The 26,257-nt window shown below is 44.9% G+C and overlaps 1 protein-coding gene across 1 annotated transcript in view; it reads left to right on the top strand.

The window, feature by feature from the left end:
• Positions 1 to 303: 303 nt before the first annotated feature.
• TSPAN7 (tetraspanin 7) overlaps positions 304 to 26,257 on the top strand; it is an 83,348-nt gene continuing 57,394 nt past the window's right edge. The window contains exon 1 of the mRNA XM_015884608.2: positions 304 to 442. Within this exon, the coding sequence (XP_015740094.1) occupies positions 362 to 442 (81 nt within the window). The 5' untranslated portion in view covers positions 304 to 361. The remainder of the gene's footprint in view (positions 443 to 26,257) is intronic.

The raw sequence follows: 26,257 nt of genomic DNA, 5'->3' as shown, positions 1-26,257 counted from the left end.
TGCTCTTCCTGAGGAGAAACTGCTCCCAGTATCCAACCTGAACCTCCCTAGACCGTGAGGCCATTACCTCACGTCCTACCACTAGTGACCTGGGAGAGGAGGCTGACCCCTCTCGCCCCAGCCTCTGAACGCTATTCGGGACAGTCCCTATCCAAGCACAGCCGGCCCGAGTCCTGGCTCCCCCTGGCGGTCCCCGTGTGCCGGCAGCGGTCCGGGGGCGGCAGCAGGCGGCGCGTTGAGCCGCACAACGGGGCGAGCCGAGCGCTGAGCTCACCTCCCGCTCCCCCCGCCTCCCTCCCTCCTCCCCGCCCCCCTCCCCGCCTCCCTCCCGCGCCCAGCCTGCAGCCGGGAGCTCAGTATTATGGCATCGAGGAGAATGGAGACCAAACCCGTGATAACGTGTCTGAAAACCCTCCTCATCATCTACTCCTTCGTCTTCTGGGTGAGTCAGCCGCCCTCCAAGGGTCACCCCCGCGACCCCCACCTGCCCGACGGTGCGGCCGGTGCCGGGAGTCCGGGGAGGGCTGTGTGCGGGGCTCCGTGGGGCTGACACCGCTGTGCGTGGCGTGGGGGGGCTAGGGTGGGCGTACGTCCGTGTATACAGATGTATATGTGTGTATACACATATAGATACACAGGTATTCTATATGTGTATACACACACATATATATACATACGCAGCACGTATACATACACGCGTATATAGACACATAGACACCTATATATATGCAAATATAGATATATATGTATGTATGTATTTTATGCTTCTCCATATCGGGGTAAAGTTACCGGCACAGCCCCGGAGCGGGCGGAGGAGGGATGGAGCCGAGCCTGCCGCAGCCCCATCGCCCCCCGGGTAACCGCGTACCACCCCCCCGGCCCGGTGCTGCGGGCACCGCTGGGCGATGCTCGCCCTGTCTCAGGCAGTGGGGGGGTTCCCTGGGCTCTGCTGCTTGCCGGTGTGAAGGGAGCGTTTCGTAACGCGGCTCCCGCAAACCGTTTTTCTGACCCAGATACATTAATTGAGTGGCAGCGATTGAGTGCCGGAGAGCCTGGATTTGCAGGCGGCCCCCAAAGGCTGGAGATAGCCTCGTTGTCCTGGCCTGTTACTCAGCAGATCACTGACATCAGCAGCATATTGTGGCAGCAATCTGGAGATTAAAGACCTTTTAATGGTGCGCGGTGACAGCACGGGATAATGGCCCCACTGTGTACTATTAAAGACCGTAATCTGCGCATCATTGATGCGATACGCTGAAGCGAATTTGTCACCGGCTACTGAGGAAAGCTGATTGTGTTTGATCGTTGTAATGGCTTTATGCTGGGAGAAGTGGCTGTGAAATAAGAGTAACTGATTTTCATTATTCTGCTTAAAATCGTATCCTGAACAAAGCCTTGCTTATTCATCGCAGTCATACTTTATATCTTTATCGTCAACGTGTGACTCTTCCCGTTCGACTTCTTAGACTTTTGCAAGTGAAAACCAGAAAACAGAACCAAAAGCCATTCTGCTTCCAGCAGGACCCTGGCTGTGACCCACACGCGTTAAACATGCCCACCCTCCTTATTTTAACAACAGCGGTGGCACCCACAGTGGGTCTGTTTGAGATGGATAGGGAGCCACTGTCCTCTGCTGGTTTCATGTTGATGAGTGACTCCTTCGTGCCTGTCTCTCATGAGGAGGTAGGCTGTGAAGTTGCATGTAACTCAGTGGAAGGATTTTCCCCTCCCTGTGCTCTGTTCTCATCAGATCCATGAGAAACCCCTGCAGGAACGCTGGTGAATTCATGGTGTCTTTTCACATGAGGTCTTTGTGAAAGTGACCGCAGTTATCTGTTACGTCTTGACCAAACACGGGGCTTCCATCGCCATGCCCATTGAGCGGTGATCTCACTAAAAAAGAGAGAAGTGTGTCGAGCCAAGCAGCTGGCCAAGGGCTTTATGCTTCAGGCTGTGCTGATGGAAGGCCAGGTTGGCAGCTGGGACCTCTCAGGGCAAGAAGCAGAGCTGAGCTCTGGCCCGGGCTGTTGCAATGGTGGGATGCTCGGATGCAAACCCTTTTCCTCCAAACAGGCTGTTCCTGTGTGACCCAGTCTTTTCCAAGGGCACGGCTCCTCTGGGCACCTAAAGCCTTGCAGCTGCTGGTGTTTGTCTGTGTGTTCCCTTCCTTGAGCCTGAAGGAGGAATATAAACAGCTGGAGACAGAATCCAAAAGAGAAGTGATTTTATTTTTCCATCATGCTCTACGTTGCATCTGTTTCCCCAGGGCACCAACCTAGGGAAACCCAGGCATATCTTAGTGGGAGAAGTCAGCAGAGGGTTTGGTGAACAGGCAGGGTGGCTGTCAGCAGGTTCTAAATCATTGCCATTTGTTCCTTCTTTCAGGGTAGGAGAACAGAAACTAGTTTATGTATTCTGGCCTTTTTCTGGGTTGGAATCAACCCTTTAGTATAAACTGGAGCAAGCTGCACCTATTGCCATAAAGGACAAGGTGAGAAGGGGCTTCCAGTGAGCTGCTTCAGAGCATGGAAAAGGAGCTCTCTCTGCTTACACTGATTATAAAAGAAGAAAACCTGTGTGTACAGATTGTTCCTATTGTGAGTGATAATTTCTCAAGGTTACACCTGAACTGTGTTTTCTGTCAGTGGGTGAGATATATGCGGCTGAAGGCTTTTAGTATAACTATTAGATAAGGCTCCACTGACTACATAGGAGCATCAGCGTGGTAATGAAGAGACATGGCTTATTCACATTTTCTACTGCGTAGCTCGTTCCTTTCCAAATAGGTTTTATTTAACAGTATTTGTTACTTCGATAGCTTTCTCTTCTCTCCCGCACCGTGTTTCCCTACTTCTATCCATAAATGTATCAACATGGTAGAAAAATTCCATAAACAGAGATAACAAGCTTTTTATGTGCTCGTATGTATCGTTATTCACGGTGCACATTAATGCCTGGGGTTACCGCTTTTAGTCCTTAAGGGACATAGTAATAAAAATTCAACAGCTGGTTTTTTTTTTTGCTAATCAGAATACTGCACTGAATGCATCTGGTTTGGAGCCAGTAGATTAAAAAAGGCAGTAAAAACGCTGCTGGCTTGTTAGCTTTTTTCTTTTCTATTTTTCCCTTTGGGGTATCATAAATTGCTTACCTGGCAATCTGAAGTATCACCTGCCTTATTTTTAAGAGAAGGCTGAGTTTTGGATTAGAATTCAAAGTGCCTTTCCTATGTGGGGGTGAAATGTTTAAGCCTTTTATCTATCCAGATCTTTTGACGTCTTAAGATGTATGTATTCTTAGTTTTTGTCAATGTAAGAGCTTTGAAATGTATTCTGTTATCAAGTTAACTGCCTGCCTTGGTGTGTTTTCAGGGGGAGTTTCAGGGGCAAGTCCACTGGCCCTAAAGTCAGAGGGCTGCAGAAACTGGCTTTCATCTTCTATACAAATGTTACTGTTGTCCCAAACAGACCCCAGAGCAAAGTGGTTAGCTCTGATTTTAGGTCCTGTGAGACACTTGGCACTAGAATGAGTGCTTTGGTCACTCAGTTCTGCTAGCATGGGGGATTATTGAGGTTAATTAACACAATAACAGCATATTAGTAGAGTTTCAGGTGTTTTGCAAGGCAGATCGCTGACCAAGATTGATATTTGCAATACCAAATTAGGTTCTTAGATCTTGGTTTGTCCTTTGAAATGCCATAAAATTGAGTCTTGAGATACTTATAATAGCAGTTGTTTTCCAAGTCTTCACTGATTGGGAAATGGCCCTGTGCATTCTTGTATGTTCCTGTGGAGCTTGGTAGGTGACAGGATTGCTGCAGTGTGTGACAGGAGGGGTAACCAGTGCTGTAATTATAAAATTACCCACTAGAATCACCCGTTTTCATATCATCAGCCTTCCTTGCAGGCAGTTCCTCTGTTTGCCTCAGGGTTGCTAGGTCAGAACGTGGCTCTGTGACATAGAACATACTCAGTATTGTGAGGACTGGGGTGTGTGGGCTTCTCTTTGGAATATCAGCCCTGGCTTTCCATCCTCTTGCGGGCTTGCAGAAAAGGAGGGTGGCAGCTGTGGGCTGCCTGAGACAAAGATCAGGTATGGTGGCCTGCTCTGCAATGCGAATTTATGGCTGAATTGCTGGCCCATCTGGAAATACAGCGGATCAAACTGTGAGTTATAATTTGAGATTAACTTTGTGCATCCCTTTGCATTACCAATGACATTAGTTATCTTCACTATGGACGTCCAACTGGTTTATCAGAATTGCCTTTTTTTTCCTCCCCAGAACTTCTTTTCAGTGCTTCTGAATTGGTTTCTGTGTATGTCTGGTGTTTTAAATCCCTCCCTTCATGCTTATATCTTTTTTTATGTTTGTTTATTTACTTTCTAATAGCTGTTTAATAGCTCTTAGCAGTTGTGAAGGAACTATGCTGGGAAATGTTTTAGCTATCCCACGTGGTTTGGACTGTCGTGTCGTGTGGTGGTTCTGTTGACTGCAAAGTCGTCATTACTGTACTTTTGGAGAGAAATTTCATTGTTTGCATTCAGTTATTTGAAATCCAGAAAGATCTCGCTTTCAGGAGTGCACATTATCCCCGACTTGATGGATCTGAAGTGCTCCATTGTTTGGGCACGAACCTCAAGCCTTTCCTCCTTAGGTCAGTTGTTTCCCTTTCTGTTCTCATAATGACATATGTGAAAGATTAAAGATAACAGTGTTGTGAGCACTGCCCAAGGTGCTTTCTGTTGGCTAAATAAATGACTGGATTAAAAAAGAAAGAGGATAGATGGTGTTCAGAAACATAGCTCTGAATTCGGCTTTCTAAATTTCCTCCTGTGTTACTCACCCAGCTGGGCTTCACTTTGGAGTGGGATTTTTTTGTTTTCATTGAAGCTATGGTATTAAAAAAAAACACCTTAATTGCAGTCCTCCATGTGAACATGTCAACTCTAAGGGAAAAGAACAGAGTAGATAAAGTGACTTAGACGTGGGCTCTGCAGTAGTTGCCATCTGGCCTCCAGTGTGCTTGGGTGAGGACGAGGGGGAAAGTTGCCTTGTTGTGTCTGCAGGCTTCAGATATCATGCAGACCTAATGTCTTTCTCCTTCTTGGCAGACTTATTGGCAAAACTGTTTAGCTTTTGCATTGCTGATGTCATAGAATCACTGAGGTTGGAAGGACAACTAAGATTACCTAGCCCAACCAGCAGCCCATCACACCATGCCCACTGCCCATGTCCCTCAGTGCCACATCCACACGGCTCTTGAACACCTCCAGGGATGGTGACTGCACTACCATCCTGGGCAGTCTGTACCACTGCATCATTGCTCTTACTAAGAAAATTTTCCTAATACCCAACTTGAGGCCGTTCCCTCTCGTCCTATCACTGTTACCTGGTAGAAGAGGCTGACTTCCACTTCCCACAGCCTCCTTTCAGGAGGTTATAGAGAAAGATAAGGCCTCCCTTGAGCCTTTTCCAGACGAGTTATGTTTCATTCTATTCATGTTTTGTTACAATTAGCATTGTAGAAAAGCCTCATTTAGGGGTGTAATTGATTTTACTGTTGACCAAATGCTTCTTCTTACCTTAATATCTGTGTAACTCAGATGATGTCTTGATGAGGTACTTGCTACGCCTTGATCTTGGAGTTTGTATCAAGGACACTTCTCTAGCTTGGAGATGGTAATTTTTTTGCATAATAAATCACTTTGGACTGATGGAGAGAGGTAGTGCTCAGCTTGAAGTGCTTTGGGGAGGGTGTAGGCTGGATGTGTAAACAAGCCGTGGTGGAAGACCTTGATCTTTCACAGGTGGTGTGCGGTAATGCTGTCTGTGTAGTGATCACTGCTGCTCAGTGTTCACTCCTGCTCTCAGCAAACTGCTGCGTGGTCTAAATAATGCCAATGAAAATTCTAGGAAGAGTGCTCAGGAGGTCTTGTTAGTACTTCTTGTTCAAGAAAACAGTCATATCCTTTTTCTTGGATGCTGGCTCCTGGTAGCCCCTCTTATCAAGGAAATGGAGACAATTACTGTAGATAAACCTAGGGAATTTAAAATGGATCCAAGAGTCTGATTTGATCTTTCATTATGTGACTATTTGTCAATTCCTTGTGTTGCCAGGAAGGTAAATTAGATTACATGGTACCATTAGTTGTTTCCATCTCTGGATTTTTATCGTTTCTTCTGGTGTTGTGACTATCCTATAAATTTATGTGCAAATGAGTTAATAGATGAATATCTGGAAAGCCTGTGTATGCACGCATATCCTACAAACTTACACTCTTGTAGAAGTATCTCCTTCGATCTTTCACATGCTTTTAAGTCCAATGCAATTTGTCACAGTGATGCTAGCTTTAGCATAATGCTGAATGCATTCAGCATCCACCACGCCTGCAGGTGAAAATCCTGTTAGCCTCTCTCCAGTGCAGACATCAAATGGTTAGAAGGATGATTATAGAAGTGATGATTGAGAGCAGGTAACAGTTTTACAGTAAAGCCATTTTTATTTGCATAGTGCCATTTCTTTAGGCTCATCACTATTAATTAGCATGTAATAGTCTCCTAGAGAATAGACGCTTCCTATCTATGCAGCAGCCCTGTTTCCCATTTCAGCTTTCTCTCACTTGAGCAGGCAGATGGCTTGTGTGTTCTGTGCAGTGCCTTTGTACCAGTTCTGGGTTATGAGAGGGAAGCATTTAAATGTCTTGTGTTCTGAAGGGCCTCTGAAACAAACTATGAAGCATGGCATGCTTGGGTCTCATTGGGGTACTGTTATTTCATAACATTGAGCTGAGGGAGTAGGCCACGGGGCTTTCAGGAGCTGTGATAAAGGAATGCAGGTGATGCTGTTAATATTAATTTTGCCATAATTTCCATGTTGCATTTTGCAAGATGTTTTCCAGATGTTCTTTATTTTTATTTTTTTCCTTTATTTTTTTTCCATACGTATTGTTTTGGGGAAGAGTGGTAAAAACCTTAAGAAGAGCAGGTGAACCACAAGAAGCTTGGGCTGGGCAGAAGGCTGCAGTCGTGTCTTCTTGTCATTTCCTTCTGGGAGTTACTCTTTGGGAGCTTTGAGCAAAGCAAGAGTTGGGTTTGGATATGGGTGGATCAGGGTGAAATGTGTATTTTTTGTTGTTTTGTTTGCTAAGGAAAAGTGGTGGCATGAATGATGTGCTGATGACGTTAATCTGTAGAAGTCTCTGGATCTCTGGAGCGGGCCTAAAGCATGAGTGTGTGGTGCATCAGAGGGAAATGAGAGGGCTGGATGGGTTGAAACCCTGTGAGTACCACAGTAAGAACACTTACATTTCCCTACAACTTGGAAGTCCAGAGAGCCCCCTGATAACCACCTGGGGCTTGAATATAACTTGGGCAGTTTCCTGTGGCTTGCTTTGTCTGGCAGTGACTTTGAAGAGTTTAGAAGATCTCTTTCGGCAGTTTTTGCAATAGAATGTGACAAAGCAGCCAGCTTCGTGTGACTGTAAAAAGAAGTGGGGGCTGTATCACAACTGTAAACTTGGGTGAACATTGTCCTCTTAGGGATGGAACCAGTTTGAGAAAGACCTAAAAACTGAAAAGCTTTTAAAGGAACAAGTTCTGGGATATGCCAGATAATGCTGACATTCTTCTTTGGACCCTGATGTTAAACTTAAGCCAGTTTATAGCATCATCTGTTGTCACGGGATGTGTTGAGTCAGTCCAACCAGGCGGAACCAAGGCCCTCCCTTTTGGTGATGTGTGGAGTGTGTTGGTTTCAAGTCATGGCTGGGGTTGGGATCTGAAACAGCACTGAAAGTCATTGGTTGTGGAGAAACTGAATCCTCTGGACACTTTCTAGACAAGCAGTTAAAAAGAAAAGATAGGATCTCAATCCTCTTGTATGCTCTTCACTTCAATAGTACTTAATATCTAAATTGCTCTAATTAGGCTTGGAATGATAACACAATTAAGTACGTGTTGCTTCTGTTTCCCTTTGAAAACAAACAAGTAACCAAAATACCAGTATATCAGCCTTCATAAGTTGTAGCTGGGTCTGATTTCTGCATCTCAGTGCAGTGGTCATTGCTGCTGCTGCAGCTGCTCCAAGCTGGTTGAAGTGCCTTCCGCTCTGACACGTACTGATTGCAGTGTGGTTACATTTACCCACACCATTTATGATATTATTTTATGTTTAGATTTTTTTTTAACCTCCTCTCGGTTTACAGCTCATTGATACTCAGGAGTTGGACTCTGATCCTTTATGGGTCCCTTCCAACTTGGGACGTTCTGTGATACTGTGTTTGGATTTCATCAGAGCATTTTTCTGCAGCTGTGCTTTTAAGTCAGTTGAAGCAGTCACAATTTGCGTTTGCTAGCCAATGTTGAGACTGCATATTATCTGGGACTGATTTTCTTTTTCCTGTATACTAAGGGGAAAGTTGCTGAGTTAAATTATGTGAGCAAAACAATTTAGAAGATTAAGTCCATCTCCCTTATCCTGGAAAAAGCTAACAGACTGTCTGTGCTTCACCTTCAAACTTCAGTTTTATTTACAGGAAAGTACAGTTTAAAGTCTCTGAAAGAAGGAATCAAGATCTCGGGGCATTGGGAGCTAGCTAGCAGAGTGGTTCAGTATTGTTTCCTGTAACAGAGAGGCCAAGCCCAAGTTTATTCCTTGCTGCCTGTTCTCATAAAACCAGGAGCAATAGAGTTGATTGGATCAGGAAGTAGTGGCAGAAGGTCACTCCTTTCAAGAAGAAAACATGTTTTGCAGGGGTGGCATTGCTAGTTTATTTTTTTGTGGCTGGTGTGTTCGAGGCAGCTCGTGGCCTCTCTAGGAAGCAGCGAGAGGGGAGCATTTGCTCTGTGTGTGTGTGTGTGTGTCATCATAGAATCATGAATCACCGAATGGCTTAGATTCGAAGGGACCTTGAAGATCACCCAGCATCAACCCCTGCCATGGGCAGGGCTGCCCCCCACCAGCTCAGGCTGACCAGGGCTCCATCCAACCTGGCCTTGAGTGCCTCCAGGGATGGGGCACCACAGCTTCTATGGGTAGCAGTGCCAGGGCCTCATCGCCCTCTGGGCAAAAAATTCCCCCTTAATATCTAACATAAATCTCCTATCTTAGTTTAAAGCCACTCCCCTGTTTCCTATTGCTGTCAGACAGTGTAAAACATCTTTGTGCAGCTTTGTGTTTGGGTAGGATGGTATAACTAGCTTCTTTGCCTGCAGGCTTCTACATAAACACTTTCTTAGGGAAAAATATTCTTTCTTTAATTCTTTTCTCGTTTGTTGCTTCAAGGCGGTGCTTTTGTTGTATGTCTTTCCAGTGTAGAATCACAGAATGGCTCTGGTTTGAAGAGACCTCATGGATAATGAAGCTCCAACTCCCCCTCCCTCCCCCATATGCAGGACCACCAACCTCCACACTTAATACTAGACCAGGTTGCCCAGGGCCCCATCCAACCTGGCCTTGAACACCTCCACGGATGGGGCATCCACAACCACTCTGGGCAGCTGTGCCAGCGCCTCACCACTCTCATAGTAAAGAACTTTCCTCTGACATCCAACCTTCCCTCCTTCAACTTAAAAACATTTCCCCTTGTCCTGCCATTATCTACCCTTGTAAATAGTTGACTCCTCTCCTGTATATAGGCTCCCTTTATGTACTGACAGGCTGCAGTGAGGTCACCCCAAAGCCTTCTTTTCTCCAGGCTGAACAAGCCCAGCTCCCTCAGCCTGTCTTCATAGGGAAAGTGCTCCAGCCCTCTGATCATCTTAGTGGCCATCCTCCAGACCCTCTCCAACAGCTCCCTTTCTTGTATCGGGGGCCCCAGACCTGGACACAGTACTCCAGATTGGGCCTCACAAGGGCAGAGTAGAGAAGGATAATCACCTCCCTGCCCCTGCCGGCCACCCCTCTTCTGATGGAAGCTCTGTGTTTCAGGCCCCCATGCATGTGTTTGGCAGTGGGATAGGGCAGTCCCTGCCTTAGCCCAGGTGCTTGCTGTCCAGAGGAGTGGTGTGATGGAACATGATCATAAACAGAGCACTGCATCCCACAGTCAGAGTGTTGTTTTTTTTTAGCTGAAACTAGCAACAAAAATAAAACCTCCCACATCCAGGAGTTTTGTGTTTTGTAGACAACTGCTCCTTGCTTTCTTCTGTGAAACATAGTTGTCCTTAAAATAGATACATCTGTGGGGGAGAGAATTTCCAGCTGGTGAAATTGTCCGTAAGGGTACAAAAAAGGTACCTTAGTTTCTATGAGCTGGTACTGTATATCTGCAGTACTTCGACAGAGAGACGTATGCTCTTGAGCTTAAAACAAACTCGGTCCCTGTTTTACCGAAACCTGAGCATGCTGCTCCATAGCTATTTTTTAACAGAAGTATCAGATTTAAAGTATTCCCTCCTCCCTCAGTCACTGACCTCAGATTGCCAGGACCAGAAGGGATTCACCCCTGCACCCTGAAGGATATCCAGTGTTACAGTAAGGAGCCAGGCTGCTTGCTAGGGCACTGCAATCCCCACATGAACAAGGACATAACCGACCCACAACGGCTGAGCTGATTTATCCTTTTAATTTCATGAAATGCTGAGCTTGGCAGTTTCATGCTAAGTGTTAGACCAAAATGTCTTCCTAGTTTTTCCAGCACTGTTGAATATACTGAAGACCTAAGATGGCAGACCTCTCCATCTGAAGGATATCAAGAATTTGGATATTATATTCTGAATCTTTGCTTGTAGTTACATTCAAGCTAGTAATGCTATAAAAAAATAGAACCATCTCATCAATGAGAGAAAGTTAAACAGTTTTTCTTTCAGTACCATACCTCACCAAGCCAGTTGTACACCCAAGCCAGAGTTCATGTGGCAGTAATATTAACCTTCTGAATGTTTATTTACTCTATATACTCACACAGTACTGGTAAGCAAAAGCATATGATGTGAAATGCCATTTTAAGAAGTATTACGTCAGATGAGGTTGATGACCGCATGTCAGTATACTGAGCCTTGTCCATATGAAATGTATAAAATATCTTGCAGTCATCTGTCTTTGCTTTAAACTAGTGAGCGGATTGTCCTATGAAGTTAGTTGATTGTTTTCTTTAAATTCTCTTATGCTTAATATTCAGGTATGGTGAAACAGAATGTTTCCCTGACTTGGATACTGGAGTTCCCATAGGTCAATCTTGTTCCTTTTTCTTTTCAGCCTCAAAGTAAACCTAGTAAATGTCATCTTAAACCTGCAGTGCCACCGGTACCTGGTCTTTTCCTATCTCTGTCTTGCTCTATCTACATAGCTTTTGGGGAGTATAGGAATTCTCTGTCCTGCGCTTCTGTCCTCGTGAGTATAACCTGAAAGTGACAACACCACTGTATAGAGAGAACATCACTCATTTAAAACAAAGTAGGGTAGAAGTAGAAGACAAAAGCATGCAGTTATTTGTCTTTGACGTACTGAGTGGTTTCTCAGTTTGCTGGGGCTTGTGATATTAAGGCCCATCTGCCCAATGCTGATAAATTGCAGCAAAGAGCCTATGGCTTGCTGTGGCTTTGCTCAAGCGTTAATGGTAGAATTAAGATTGAGGTTGGGAGGGTATATCACTTGTTCTTGTGATGGATATCACAGCAGGATAAATCTTTTCTTCTTTTTCCTTTAATGGATAAGATGGAAGACTTGTAAAGTTTTACCTTGTATGTCTGGACTTGCCCTTTGATTCTGCAGCCCAGTGTCATTCTGCAGGAAGATGTGGGCTTCTCCAAGGGCTTGAATGGACACCAAAAAAGGTAGAAACGTGTGTAAAATATTGCAGCTTCTATAAAAACAAAGCCTAAACTGAAGAATGCAAGAACAAAATACTTGATCTGTATCTGTATTGATGAGAGGTAGTGTGCTGTGAGATCAAACACAAGTCAGCAGGTAGACGAATAAATGCTGAGTATTCTGACCAGAATCAGAGGGCATGGCAGAGTGAATGTTCTTTGTATTGAAATCTGGAGGAGAAATGGAACCTGGCCGCTCCTGATGGATTAATAAGGTGGGGACTTTCTTACAGCGTTGATGGTTATGTTAACATCTTTTCTGTTCATAAGAAGCATTGGTTAATTACTAATGGGGAAACAGAATCTTCAGATTTATTTACCAGTGAAGGTACGTAAAAAATAACAATTTTTACACCTGTATTTAAGAGGGAGATAACAGTGCAAGTCAAGCAAGATATCTAAGGAACAGTTTGACAGTCAAAGTGGGCACAATTTTGAATCAGTTATTTTAAGCCTCTGACTGTAATCATTACTAAATAGTAGCACTCCCTTTGACATCTTATTTCAATTGCAAGAATGGCAAGTTGAAATAAAAATTGAATTTTCCCTGCTGTTAAGGTAGTTTGTAGACTACAGGAAATATTTCTGGGAAGTCTAATGAATACTGCTTGTGGAAAGAAATTGCATGGAGCAGTTGGCTGTTTCTGAATGATGAAATTAGCAGGCTGTAATACTACTTTATTCTAAAGCTGCATACACGATGTACTGCAAGGAGCATATCAAGTTGCTTAGGGTCTTGCAAGAGGGAAGAGAGCTGCCAATGAATGGGACTAGACCCCCAATTCAGTGGGCATCCACTGGTGAGGACGACCAAGGCATCCTTCCTGCCCTCACTGACTGGGCAAGCCCTGTTGTGGGGAACAAAATTGCTTTCCCCTCATGTAGAAAATAAGAATGTTTTCCTTTGAGGAATGAAGTGCACAGTTCTGTGAATGGACATCCATCTCTATTTCGAAAGCTGATTTGACTGATGAGTAAGAAGGGTTTGTTGACACGCTTGCCCCAAAGGAAGGAAATGGTGTGCTAACTTAAGAATGTCCTTATCCTCTTCATACCAAATGTCTGTGATCTGTTATCTCCATGCCATGTACCAAGTGTGGCAAGTGGGATCAAGTTTAAATGTTGACCTCAGAACAAGCTAGTTTGTGTATTTTATCTTCCTGTGGGCATCCATGGAGAAGGATTTTGCTAAAATGAAGCTTTGCTTAAAGACCAATGTACAAAATTTCGTGATTTGTGTATTCTGTCATGGATTTTCTGAATGAGTTTGCCAAGTGTTCCTAGGAATTGGACTGCCTTCTCAACTAATTTGTCTCTAATTTACATGTGAAATGGATGCTATGACAGCTGTGAAGACTTCTTGGCAGTTTTCATAGCTGAATTTTAATTGGACAGCAACGACGTACAATCTTCTTGACGGCGGCTCTCTGGAGTCTGCCTTAGTGCAGGAAAAGTGCATTAGTACCTCCTTGGGCTCAGGCTGAGTTCTGCTGGAATGGACAGAATTGAGCTCCCAAGCTGCCACTGAAAACCAGAGCAGGTTGTGAGAATAAGGCTTTCAGTCATTATTGCTCATGGGAAGTATTTAGTTTGGGGACTTCTACAAGAAGAACAGGGTTTGTTTGCATGGAGAGCCTATGCGATAGATCTTTGCATTTCACCACACCCACAGTGAGACCTATTGAGACGAAATTAATGCTCAGTGCATTTGGTTTTATGTCAGAGTTAAATTAAGGTCTCTCACTATCTACAGGGTAATGTGTATTTTGTCGTTTTGTGCTAGTGGGTGTTGGAGTGACAGCTCGTGGAAAGAAATGGTCATTCATCCTAGTATTCATGTTGAAGCTGAGTGGATTTGGGGGTATTGCAGGCTATTTCTGTTCTGAGGGCCTCTTCCTCCATCAGTGCAGCTTTATCCTAATGTCACTTGTGATTGCTATTCCAAGGTTCCTGGACTAAGAGCAGAGCAGGATAGTTTAGAGCAGTCACTGCTTTCTTATCTTTGTGTGCAGGCTGGTGAACAAGAATTCCCCCAGATTACAGGGAATTCAGGATTTTGCAAAACAACATTAATTCCCATGGCATCTTTGGATATTACTATCTAAACCATAGAACTGTTAGATAAGCCCCAGCATGATTTCTGTTTCCTACTACTTCTCCATGAGTGGTATCATATACAGACTGAAACTGTCCTGTGTCTTAGGTCCTGCTTTGATATCCTTTATCACCTTATTTGGCATAGTTAAAGTTATACTTTTCAAGTACGTAAATTACGAGCAGCTCTTAAGGTAATTTAGATAAGGCTTCATAATGGCGTTTTTGTTGGCGGTTTATTTCATCCTTTTCACATAAATGGTACCAACCTACTGTTTAGTAGGACTATCTACTAAGTAGTAACAGATGGCTCCTGCAAGCTAGGACAGGGAGGATCATAATGGTAGGAGCCAGTGATATCTACATGTGTGTTTTGGGTCTCAGCATGCATGTTTTGCAGGAGGGAACACAGCTAGCACTGGAATTATGGCAATCTGATTTTTAGTGTTCTTTATTCCAGCACTTGGCATGCTTGAAAATTAATGTGTGTGGTTCGTGTTGGACTATATCAATAATATTGAAATTACATCCCTGCTTGGGTAAAACTGCTGTGCTTGCTGTTTTTACCCTTTCTTGAGTTATCCTGTAATCAAAAGTACTTAGTGACAAAGTAAGTATATAGAAGAGAGCAGTCAGTTCCATTATGTAATCTCACTTCCATTTGTGCTGTGCCACATGATAGCCTAAAATGTAGTAACTGATGAAAAGCTGCAGGAGGAAAAACAGAATTAGTCATAGCTGTTTTGGACCAGTTTTCCCCTGCTAGCCTCTCTCCTTCACTAAAATGCTTAAATACCATGGTGGGCATGGGGTGAAAGAGGAAAGGGAGTATGTTAAGGACCAGCTGCATTGAAATATTGTTTTGGTATTTTATCTTAATGTGGTGAAGGCAGCATTGTCCACACTCTGACTTGGTTTACTTGCATAGCAATAAGTGTATCCGAGGCAGGGAGAAAAGAGCGATCTTGAATACAGTCTGCTGAGGTAAATCTTTGATTCGACTGAGGTAGGTGTTGGAAGGGACCCTGGGGATTAAGTCCAGCCCCCTGCTGAAGCAGGTTCCCTATGGTAGGTTGCACAGGAAAGTATCCAGGTGGGTTCTGAATATCTCCAAAGAGATGAACTCTGAAGATGTAGTCTTGTGATTACAGTTTGGTAGATCAGGCCTTTCTGAGGCCTTGTGCAGTATGTTTCTTAACTGGCATCTGTCTCCTTTTAACACTAAAACAAATCTCAATGAGGAAGGATACTGCTTTTTCAAATGAGTACAATAGACCTTCTTTGGTATGGTGTGAGTCTTCTTAACAATGCTGTCACAAAAATGACATTTTGAATAGTATTTTCCCTATCCTTTTGCTTTAACCTGGCTGGTCTCAAACCAGGAAGGGTATGAGCAAGGTCATTTCAAGGCACATTCAGCCTGAAGAAAAATGGCCTTCATTAAGAATGTTTTCATCCTGGGCATATGCGAGACAAGTGTGTGATCTTTGTGCAGAACATCTACAAAGCACTACTTCTGAGTATGACCTTCAGACGGTAATTCTGTTCTGGCCTATTAGTCTGGCAAAAGCTAACTCTAATATTAAAAAAGATCCAAATTTGTAAAGAAACCCTTGTTCTTTGTAAAGACAGTTGAGCAACATCTGAGCTAGCCTGTCCTCCTAGCACAGTGTAGCATTGTTCAGAGGCACCTAGATCTTGGAAGAAACATGGTCAGGATTAAAGATTTGCTCTTCTTTGCTTCTTCAGAGGATTTGGCTGTTTTGTGTGCACTTGTACAGCTGCTCCACAGTGCTGCATAGTGTACTGCAGGTGTAGGTCTAGATGTGCTCATTCAAACTATCCAAAATATTTCAACTTCTGGTTTCTGTGCAGGTGCCTCATGGATGGTTTGGAGTTGGTCTCTCAGGTGTCTAAGTGATATTCAGCCATTTGGAGAGATGTGTTGTTATTCATATATGTATTTCTATTTATATACACACCTATTTCTTCTGATGAGCAAATCATTCTTTAATTTTTCTAGTCAGTGAGAGGATTTTTATTTATATACTTATTTGTTTTCAATTTATTCAGAATCCCTCAATGAACATTGGACACGGGAAAGGGGAACTGCTGTTGTCACTGGGAATTTATTCTTGGTTGCAAATTGACCAGGCTAAGAACTCCAATGAGTTTCCTTCTCCTGTATGAGCTACAACTCATATGTTTGGCACAGTCCTGTGCCCTGCATTTTCATCACTGGTCTCATTTGTGGAGATAGAACTGGAATTACATGGTCAATCTTTCAGGGCAAGAAAAGAATAGATTATCCTCACATGCTGCAGGAGGCACTAAGTACATGACTGTGCAATATGGTCAGATGCACTTACCCTTGGTGAAGGTTACAGCTGAGCCTTTTCTGGCTTTTTTATTCTCTGTTAGCTATGATAGATATACAGTGTACCTTCTGGAGAGCAGCAAAGAAGAGAGCATCAGCTTTTGTACCTAAGCTCCTGAAGGGATAAAAATATTTAATGATGACTCTCCCTTGTGCTTGCCTTCTTAAGCTCTGCTCTTGAGAAATTGCTCATTAATTTGTTAGTGGCCTTCCAACCCTTCCTTCCAGCTGAGAAAGGAGAGAGCGCAAGGCCGCTCACAAATGAATTTGGGCCATGTTGGGTGTCTCCTGAGCATTCAGGAGTGAGTTCTTTCTCTCCTTGCTTCAGTGGGGAGATCTGGAGCTGGATGGGGTGGAAAGTGCTTTCTTTTGTGCCACATACTAACTTGCACACTGTGTGTAAAATCTGTTCTTGATGGACATGAGAAGTTGCCTAAGAAATAATGATAAGGGCTGTATACTTTACATAAAATTCTAGCTTAATCATCACCTTCCTCCCAAAGCTTAACTCCAGAGACTAGATGTAGTATCTTTCCTTTTCAACAACCTGTATGTATATTAGGAGTTGACTGTCAGAAGGATCTTTAGAATAACACTCTGACCTCGTGTGTCACCTTTTTGGTAGATGGAGTCGGCAGTTTCTTTTGTGTGGTTTGTCTAACAAGCACTGCTAGAGGAGAATACAGTTCATTACGTGTTTAGGAAAGAGAATATTAGTGTCTTAACACTGCCTGTTGCTGGTCTTTTCTCTAGCTCACTGATAAGTGAACGGTGAACAATGAGCTCTCTGCCTGACTTTGAAACTGGCATGAAAACCACAGGAAAACTCTGAAGTGTAAATATTTGCACTTGTTTCCTGTTGTGGGAAGATGCTGTGGATTCTGAAATTGTTAATGTATTCAAGTTGAAATTAGGTGTAATTCTGGGCAGAGGAAGTGCCTGTAAAGAAAGATTTACTCTGCTTTGTATTCCAGCAAACAATACGTCAATGATGAACCATCCTGAAAAATGAAAAGAATTTTGGTAACTTCATCTATGATGAGATGGAAAGACAGCCTGATCACCTGATGATTAAATGTTATTCTTAGGTACATCTAACCTAAATAATAAATAATGAAATCAATAACAATGTTGAAAACCCTGAAGGTGATTTTGAAGTTGAAAAATCACTCTGAATCTGATACTTTAGCTGATGACATGAGAAGATACCTAAAAATAGAAGAATAGAGAAGAGGCTGACCCCCACCTCACCACAGCCTCCTTTCAGGTAGCTGTAGAGAGCAATAAGGTCTTCCCTGGGCCTCCTCTTCTCCATACTGAACAATCCCAGTTCCCTCAGCTGCTCCCCATAAGACTTGTGCTCCAGACCCCTCACCATCATTGCTGCTCTGCAGACACACTGTAGGGCCTCAACCATCTTAAATGCTGTGTGTTTGTGCACTTCCTGGTTATCTGGGGGTTAAAAATTCCTTGTAAAATAATATCTCTTCCTCCCCCCCTCCAATTTCCTCCCCCCACCACTCATTTTGTTGCATTATCATCTGGTCGTGGGTTGGTTTGAATGAGCCTGGCTCTTCTCCCATTGCTCTCCCAGAGTCCCAGCTTTGCTGTGGCTTTTGGGCTGCACGATGGCCCAGGCATCATTGTGCTCACTGGAGTTTCATTTTGCAGTCTAAGGTTTAAGGAGAGGTACTGGTCTGTGTGGTGGTTACCAGCCTTTTGGATGCTGCTGCTGGGCTGTGAGCATGGCTGTGCTCAGCTTTGCCAGGCAGTTCGGCCGTTAGCAGTGGAGGCTTAGCCACGAGGGAAAAGAGATTTATACAGACGCTGAATAGGACAACCATGCTAAATCCATCCTGTGCCAGCTGCATCTTGGATCTGTAATGCTCCCCTAATGAGGCCGCAGTTATTTACTGTGCAGACTAAGCACAGCAGCTGATCCTCCTACGCACCTGCAGCAGGGTGCAGGGCCGAGATGCTCTGCAGTGCCAGGCGCCCTGCTTCAGCCTGCATTGTGCCCTTGGGATGCATAGCCCGCATTTTGCCCTTGGGATGCATAATTTGTCTTTTTTTTTTTTTTTTTTTCTTCCTTCAGCAGTTTGTAAAGGAAACAAAACAAAACAAAACCCTGCAGTGCACTAATAAGAGGCAGCTAGAAGATGTGAAACAAATGGAAAGTGGTAGCACAAAGGGGAGTTCAAAAACATAAGCTTAAGTGCAGTGCATGCTGACACAGGTGGCAGTGACATTGGATGAAGCCACAGCATCCACAGGGATGCTAGGAGTGCAAACTGGGCTGCAAGACCCTAAAAGCTTATGTGTCACCTTATTCACAGTGAGCCCCCCAGGCAGCGTTACCTCTTCGCTCTCCTGCACCATGTGATATCAGCAGCCTACCTAGGGGAAGGGTCCCTGCCCCCTCTGCTCAGGTATTTCTGGAAATGAAGGCAGAAGAGCCCAGGCTATGCCTTCTCTGCTCTGGGAGAAGACATTAGGTCCCTTGTGCCAGAGAAGGTTCAGGTTGAGTATGAGGAACCATTTCTTCTCAGAAAGAGTGTTGAGACACTGCCTCAGGCTGCACAGGGAGGTGATGGAGTCACTGTCCCTTGAGGTGTTCAGGAGCCATGGAGATATGGCAATGAGGGACATGGGCAGTGGGCATGGTGGGGGAGGACTGGTGGTTGGACTGGGTGATCTTAGTGGTCCTTTCCAGTTGAAACAATTCTAAGATTTTAAGTGACACCAGCCATTGGCAGTATAAATGTGAAGGCTGAACCCTGTGCCAGGCACCTGTGCTGTAAATCAATCCCCATGCCTTTCGGTATGCCCTTGCCACAGCATTTTAAGTTTGCATTTTATATCCTGGCTGCACAGGGAAAGGGGGTGCTTATCAAGGATACTTAGCAAACATCTCTGGCTGCAAGGGCTTGTGTCACCTTCAGAATGACACGTCACAGAGCCACTTACAGCAACATCTTCAGCTGTCAGTCTAGGAACAGTGGGTCATGTTGCCATTAGTGTGAGCATTCAGGCCCCAACATGTCCAGCCATTTGCTGGATGCATGGTATGTGCCTGCTTGATCTATTGCTTCTATATATGTTTGTGCTGTGGAAATGGGGCATTTAATCCAATCCTAAAGCCCAAGGATCCCTGGTTTCCAATTAGCTCTACAGGTGTGTAGCTCTACCAGTGTCTCGCTGTCTGCTGTGCTCTTGTAATAAACGCTATTTTCCCATACTTCTCAGCCAAGATCAGTAGTAATCTTGTTATTTTTAACTATAAATTTCAGAAATGCATGAGCTGCCTGGGGGTGATGGAGCATCCCTTTTGTTTACAGAGCAAACTGTGAGATTTGTGCCAGAACGTGCTTGATGCAGAGTGGCTGTACGAGGCTTTTCTGGTGTCAGCAAGGGACAGAATATGTTAAGACAGCCGCAGCTTCACCATTACTCATTCTTATTGCTTATGGGCGGCGAGTCTGTGCCGACAGCCGAGTACTGCTTCAGAACATTTGTGCTAATAAACTTTCTTTGTGCTCCACTTGTTTATCTGCTTTGTCCCCTGAAATGATGGTGCATTTGTGGATAATTTTCTCCTCTGATGAGCTACCCCCATCCAGTTGAAAGTTGTCTATTTTTAAAATGCCAGCTGCCTTGCACATAAAAAAGCCTCCGCTGATGTACTGTTGCTTGCAATGCATTATTCAAAGTCCTTTTTAGACTCCCTCGTATAAAGAGCTTCATTAATATTGCAGCAGTCGCTGTGATTCTCTGCAAGGGGCTCCCTTCCTTTTGCTGCTTCACACCCCTATGGTTTTTTGCACGTAGCAAAGATGCCTGGACTTCGAGTTCCTTTTGGTGGAACAAGCTCATCATTTTCAGAATGAACTGGCTCTTAAAAGAAATGCTGACCTTGAGATTTGCACTCAGCAGATTGCTGGTGTACCCAGCTTTGTCCAGCAGCTGTGGGAAATGGAGTGGTGCAGGGTTGGGAAGGGGCTGCTTTTGTATCCCTGGAAGTGCTCAAGGTCAGGTTGGATGGGGCCCTGGGCAGCCTGAGCTGATGGGGGGCAGCCCTGCCCATGGCAGGGGTTGGGGCAGCGTGGGCTCTGAGCTCCGTTTAACCCGAACCATTCTGTGATTCTATATTAGGTAATAAATCTGTTGTAAAGCTGAGCTTTCAAGAACGAACAGATTTATTTCCTCACCTGAGGTCCTGGTAGAAAATAAGTAGCAGGCAGGTCTGGGAAAAAGTGGCTTTGCCTTCAGATAAGAAAGACTGAGACAAAACTGGCCAACCATTCTGAGCTCTCTGTGTGAGAGCAGCTCTCTTAATCCATAGGGACCTTACTTATTTCTTTCCGATGCCAAGATTAAAGAGTCTTTTGGCTTGATTGTGCGTGTCGGGTTTGTACGCTGGACGATAGGAGCCTGGTGATACTGAGCTACTCAATACAAGGTAGTTCTTCAGTACATCAAGCAATTAAGTGTGCGATAGGAAGACAAGCATTGGAAGCCGTTGCTCACCAGTGAAACAGGAGGGAGGGTGGAAATGTGTGTTAAGCACCAGTGTGGAAATAGGGCAGCTGCAGGCTGGCAGTGTCTGCGCACTGATGGAGAACAGGACTGGGGTGTCACCTCGTGGTTTGTGTGTTGGGTGCTTTCTGCATGGAAAGGATGCAGGGAACAGTGTGCAGAGCTGGGCTTTGCCTGTGGAATCCTGGAAAGTGGTGATGTGAGCAGCAGTGGCAGATCTTCCAGAAATGTGAATTCGGTCTGTCTGTTTTCTGATGAAGAAAATAGTTGTCAGCAGGCTTAAGAAAAACCTAGTATTTCCCTGCTGAGTCAGGAGTGAAGTGAAACTGTGGGAAAGAAATACACTTGGCTTTTCCCAGGTCCTTGGAATCATTCATGACTTTCACACGATGCGTGTAGTGTTTAAAAAAGGATCTTGGTCTACAGGCTGCTCAGAGGGTGCAGGAGAGCGCAGTGCTCAGGTGACATGGATGCCAACATGTTGCAGGTGTATTTGGTAGAACTGTTGCTTCTCTCTCATTTGGGGAGGGCAGCAGGGAGCCCGTGGATGTCCTGCATGTGCTGGAGATTTGTGCTGCAGCATCCATCTCCAGGTTTAAAAATACCTGAGGTGTGGGGGCCATAGTGGTGAGGCTGGTCTCTTTTCAGTAGTGCGTGGGGACAGGACTAGGGGTAATGGGATGAAAGTACAGCGTAGGAAGTTCCGCATGAATGTGCGGAAGAACTTCTTTACAGTGAGGGTGACGGAGCACTGGAACAGGCTGCCCAGGGAGGTGGTGGAGTCTCCTTCTCTGGAGATATTCAAGACCCACCTGGACACCTACCTGTGTGACGTGGTGTAGGGAGCCTGCTTTGGCAGGGGGGTTGGACTCAATGATCTCTAGAGGTCCCTTCTGACCCCTACAATTCTGTGATTCTGAGATCCTCTGGGAGAGCACCTTAAGGGGGAACCAGCTTCACATCCCCCCATCGCTCTGGCATCTCTCTCTTTTCTGGCTGTGTGCAGGTGAGGAGCCAGGGAATGAGATGGGCTGCATTTCTTCCACAGCCTGCTTGGCATCTGCGGGAGATAAGCATGTCATGTGCTCACTGGTTGACCTTAATCCTCATAATATGGGATCACCCTCTCTGAGAGAGACAATAAACAACCCAGATTTTCCTGCTGACGCTGATGCGTTAAGTGAAGCCACTGCTTCAGGGCAGAGATGCTCTTAGGGGTCTCGCAGTGTGGATGGACAAAATGCCCTGGGGAAAATGGATGGGAGGCAGAATTTCTTCCAACTTGCCTTTCATTGTGTTCAGCAGGGCTTTGGGGATTAGCAAATTCCTTCTCCTCAGCTTGCTTTTCCTGGCCAAGCAATCTTCTTCTCGTTACGCCAGCTGTCTCTAGGAGCTTCAGCTGGCCTCTGTCTGTTCTTTCAAACCACTGGAGACCTCCGTTGCTCATCCTCTACCTCCTCCCCCCAAAAGAAAGGGAAGTCACTGTGTGTGTTGTTCTGTTCGTGGTTTAGTGGGTGGCAGCCCTGCACACGACAGGCGGTTGGAACTGGTAGAGCTTGAAGGTCCTTTGCAACCCAAACCATTCTGTGATTCTGTGACTGATTCTATGAGTCTGGCCCTGCTATATCTGCCTTTCATTCAGCAAGCTTAATTAAAATTAAACGTCTGTTACCAGTGAATGCTCCAAGTGTGGAATAGGTAGCTAGCTTGTTTTTACCAGGGCTGTATAAGGGTCCTGGCCCAAGGGACCCTTCCAAAAGCTGTTTGCTGCTTGTTAAGTGTTCCATGCTTGTTATTTAATCCAGATGGAGGCTGCTGGAGAAATTGGTTCCATTGTGTTTGAGGATTGACTGTTAGAAGTACAGATGCTTCAGAAGAAGTTCAGTGCTAGTGTCCATTGAATTTAGGAATGGCTTAGCTTGGGAAACAGAAGTCAAATTTGTTTTAAAAGCTCTTTAAATCTGTTAAATCCATTTTTTTAAATTTTTTTTTCCAAGATAGGAAGCCAAGGCTGTGTGTGGAAGAGGGGGAAAGACAGTGACCAAAAACTATTACAAGTTCAACTCCTTTGGGCAGATCTTTGACCAAGTGGCTTAATGGAATGGGTGAGAATGTGAAGGTGCCTTCTTGTACCTTTAGGCACTTCTTTTCAGAGTGGTATGTTTTCTGACAATATACTTTACCAGTCAGTGTTGGCACTAGTTCGCTTTCTTTTTCCCCCTCAAACTGGGAAGTTTATGCTTTTTGTAAAGGGATGTTAAGACTTAAAATGTATTAGATGTCTCTTATTTATTTTCATTTCCAAGTTGGCTCTGCAAAAGGCCTCTGATACTTGGTTGTTCAGTCCCTCTCCTAATGAGAAGAAGGCTTTCAGTACCTAAAGGGACCTTTTATAAAGGTGGGAGAGTGACTTTTATACAGGCAGATAATGAGAGGACAAGGGGGAGCAAATTTAAACTAAAAGAGAGGAGACTGGAACAATTTTAAGCTAAAAGAGAGGAGATTCTTTACCTGGAGGGCCCTGGCACATCTGCCCAGAGAAGCTGTGGTGCCCCATCCCTGGAGGTGCTCAAGGCCAGGTTGGATGGGGCCCTGGGCAGCCTGAGCTGGGGGGGGCAGCCCTGCCCATGGCTGGGTGGGCTTTAAGGTTCCTTCCAACCCAAACCATTCTGTGCTTTTGTGATTCTGAAGCTTTCTGCGATCCTCCTCATTCTTGTTTGCTCAGAAAGGGACCAGGAGGTTCAGTCTGGAAAGCTGGTTTGCTTGGAGGCTAGCCAAGCAAACAGGCACTTTCACAAATCAGTGGTAAAGATAGAGTGAAACTCTGCGTGGAATGACTCAGAGGAATTGGCTAATACACCCTGCAGCTACAAAGAAGTGTACAAAGCGAAACGTTGCTGTCAGCAGAACATCTGATGATGCAGTAGGTAAACTTGTTTTTAATGGAAAGTGGGAAGTGAGGCTTGGAAAAATGTCAGGCGTAGCCTGCTAGGTAGAAATTGAATGCAGTGTTTTTGGATGTTTGGAAGACCATAATGCTTATTTAAGAGAGTCAAAAGTTAATTTGTTAATTGAATGGTCTGTCAGCATGCTCCTCAGTGCCAGCACGTCTGAGTCATTACTGATCAGCTCAGCCTCCTTTCCTACATGTGTCACAGAATCATAGAATGGTTTGGGTTGGAAGGGACCTCAAGGATCTTGAAGCTCCAACCTCCCTGCCACATGCAGGGCCACCAACCTCCATATCTAATACTAGACCAGGCTGCCCTGTGTTATGGGCTTCAGTTTTAAATTTTTATAACATCTTGATCTACATGTATTGGAAACTGAACCTTGCTCCTTTAAACCCATGCAGATCTAAGTGGTAGCCTAGCTAGCGTGGTTAATCTTACCTCTTTTGTGGGAAGCGTTAGGGCTGGCTTGCATTTTCTTCTGTGAACTCCTGCTGGTAGTGCAGAAATAGCTCATGTTTGTACTGATGGACAGGCAGGAAAAGGAGAATATTGGCAAGGCTTGTTGTGCCTGTCTGAGCTCTCAAGAATCTCACTGCTGTTGTGTGAAGCACTGGTGGGGTGCACAGCAAGGATCTGGTGCAGCATCTACATTTCCTTCTCTTTTTGCCCTACTTGCCTTAACTTGGCTCAGTGCAGCCTCTTCACACCTCCCAGCAGTGCAGGCGAATGGGAGACTCAGAAAGGTAACTCAGAGCAGTGAGAAAATCAATGAGAAGTGCCTGCTGAGCTCTCCCGGCTGTGGGGTGCTTTTAGGATGGAGCTTGAAGTGCTGCTTGTTTCTGCAGAGTATGGCAGGGTTTGCCTGGGAGGCTGCCCAAGCCCAGGGGCTCTCACAGAAGGATGCTCAGGATTCCCCCCTTCTGCTGGCTTCCCTCTGCTGGTCTCAGTTAAAGGATCAGCATTCCTCCAAAACAAAAACAGTGAGTCTTTCCTGCAGCTTTTCTGTTACCTCCTGAAACGGCACATTTTACCAGTAGGAAAAGAAACAGCTCTTTTCTGCTGAGTACATTGACAGTGCTAGAAGTACATATTAAATCAGTTCTTGAGTTTGAAATTAAGCTGTTGGGGCTCCTTATCTTTGCTAATAGTGGAGATTCAGAGCTGTTTTCCCGCTTTCTTTATCTGCTGTTTCCCCCCTCACTTTCTTCTTCTCTGTTTTTAGATCTGAAGTAATTTGAAATTGTCACTGGGTGAACCTTCTGGATTATCCCAAACTATTTAAACCTGGGCAGCAAGAAGCGCATTTCCAAGTGCTTGCACCCATTCATCATTCATAGCAGCCATTGATTTGGCTGGCTGGGGATTGCATCCCCCACCAGATGCTGTGCTGTAGCCTGGGGTACACTGCTGGTCCCCATCCTGCCACAGATGGGATTTTCAGGAGAGGACCCCAAGCACTGGGCACCCCTCTTGGTCATCGCCTTGCTTGTGGTGGCATACATCTGGCTGGGAAGTGCCATTTATCCTCAGTGCACTTTTCTGTACAGCCATACTTGCTGCCATAATTTGTCCTCATATGACTAGTCCCATTAACTTTAATGGCTTGCATAATCAAGTTCTCACGTTACTCCACCCTTGGCTGCATTTTACTTTTCTTCTCATTCTCATCCAGGCCCCTGGGGAGCGGCACGCAATACTTAGCATGGGGACTAGCTCGTGCTGGTTGACACTGAGGACTGTGTTGCACCTGAGCAGGTCGATCCTCTGCCCTAAGCAACCTCAGGAATCACACATTGCATTATAACTGATTTCAGTGCGTGTATTATGATTCTCAGGCACCGTCAGTGCCAACTGAAAAACAAAATCATGACCAGTAGAAGATTTGTGCTGTGGGCACCCAGCAGTGGTAAATAATGGGAGTGCTGGCCTTAGTCCAGGAGAAATGTGACCCAGTAAACTTCTTAAAAGACCATTCAGTTGTCTTCATTATTATGCAGGAGAAGCAGGCTGTACATAGGATGAATAGCGTTTTCTTAACTGCTGCCAAAGGAGACATTTTCTACACCATATATAATAATTTTCTCTGCTTTGGCATCTTGGCTCACAGTAGAAAAGAGCTGCTGCACACGTTTCCACAGGGGTAATTTGTAATGGTGCAGCCTGAACTAAAGGGAGGCACACAGGGACCCATCATTAGTGCTTTGCCTCCTGCAAGTCTAGTAAAGTTCATCTGGGCAGTGCCTTGCAGATGGATTTCAGTAGTAGTATAGATCAGGAGTGAAATGACATAGGAAGAAGGTATTTTTCATGAAAAATACTGTTGTCATACTGGATGAGGACAGGCAGGATGGAGACGCATTAATTGATGCTGGGATTGTTCAGTCTGTAGGAGGCTTAGAGGAGACCTTAGTGTTCCCTACAACCACCTGAAAAGAGGTTGGTGAGAGAGGAGGGTCAGCCTCTTCTCCCAGGTAACAGTGGCC

The sequence above is a fragment of the Coturnix japonica genome, chromosome 1, assembly GCF_001577835.2.
Source record: "Coturnix japonica isolate 7356 chromosome 1, Coturnix japonica 2.1, whole genome shotgun sequence".
Taxonomy (NCBI): Eukaryota; Metazoa; Chordata; class Aves; order Galliformes; family Phasianidae; genus Coturnix; species Coturnix japonica.
The sequence above is the reverse complement of the archived record's forward strand: the minus strand, read 5'-3'. Positions and strand labels throughout refer to the sequence as shown.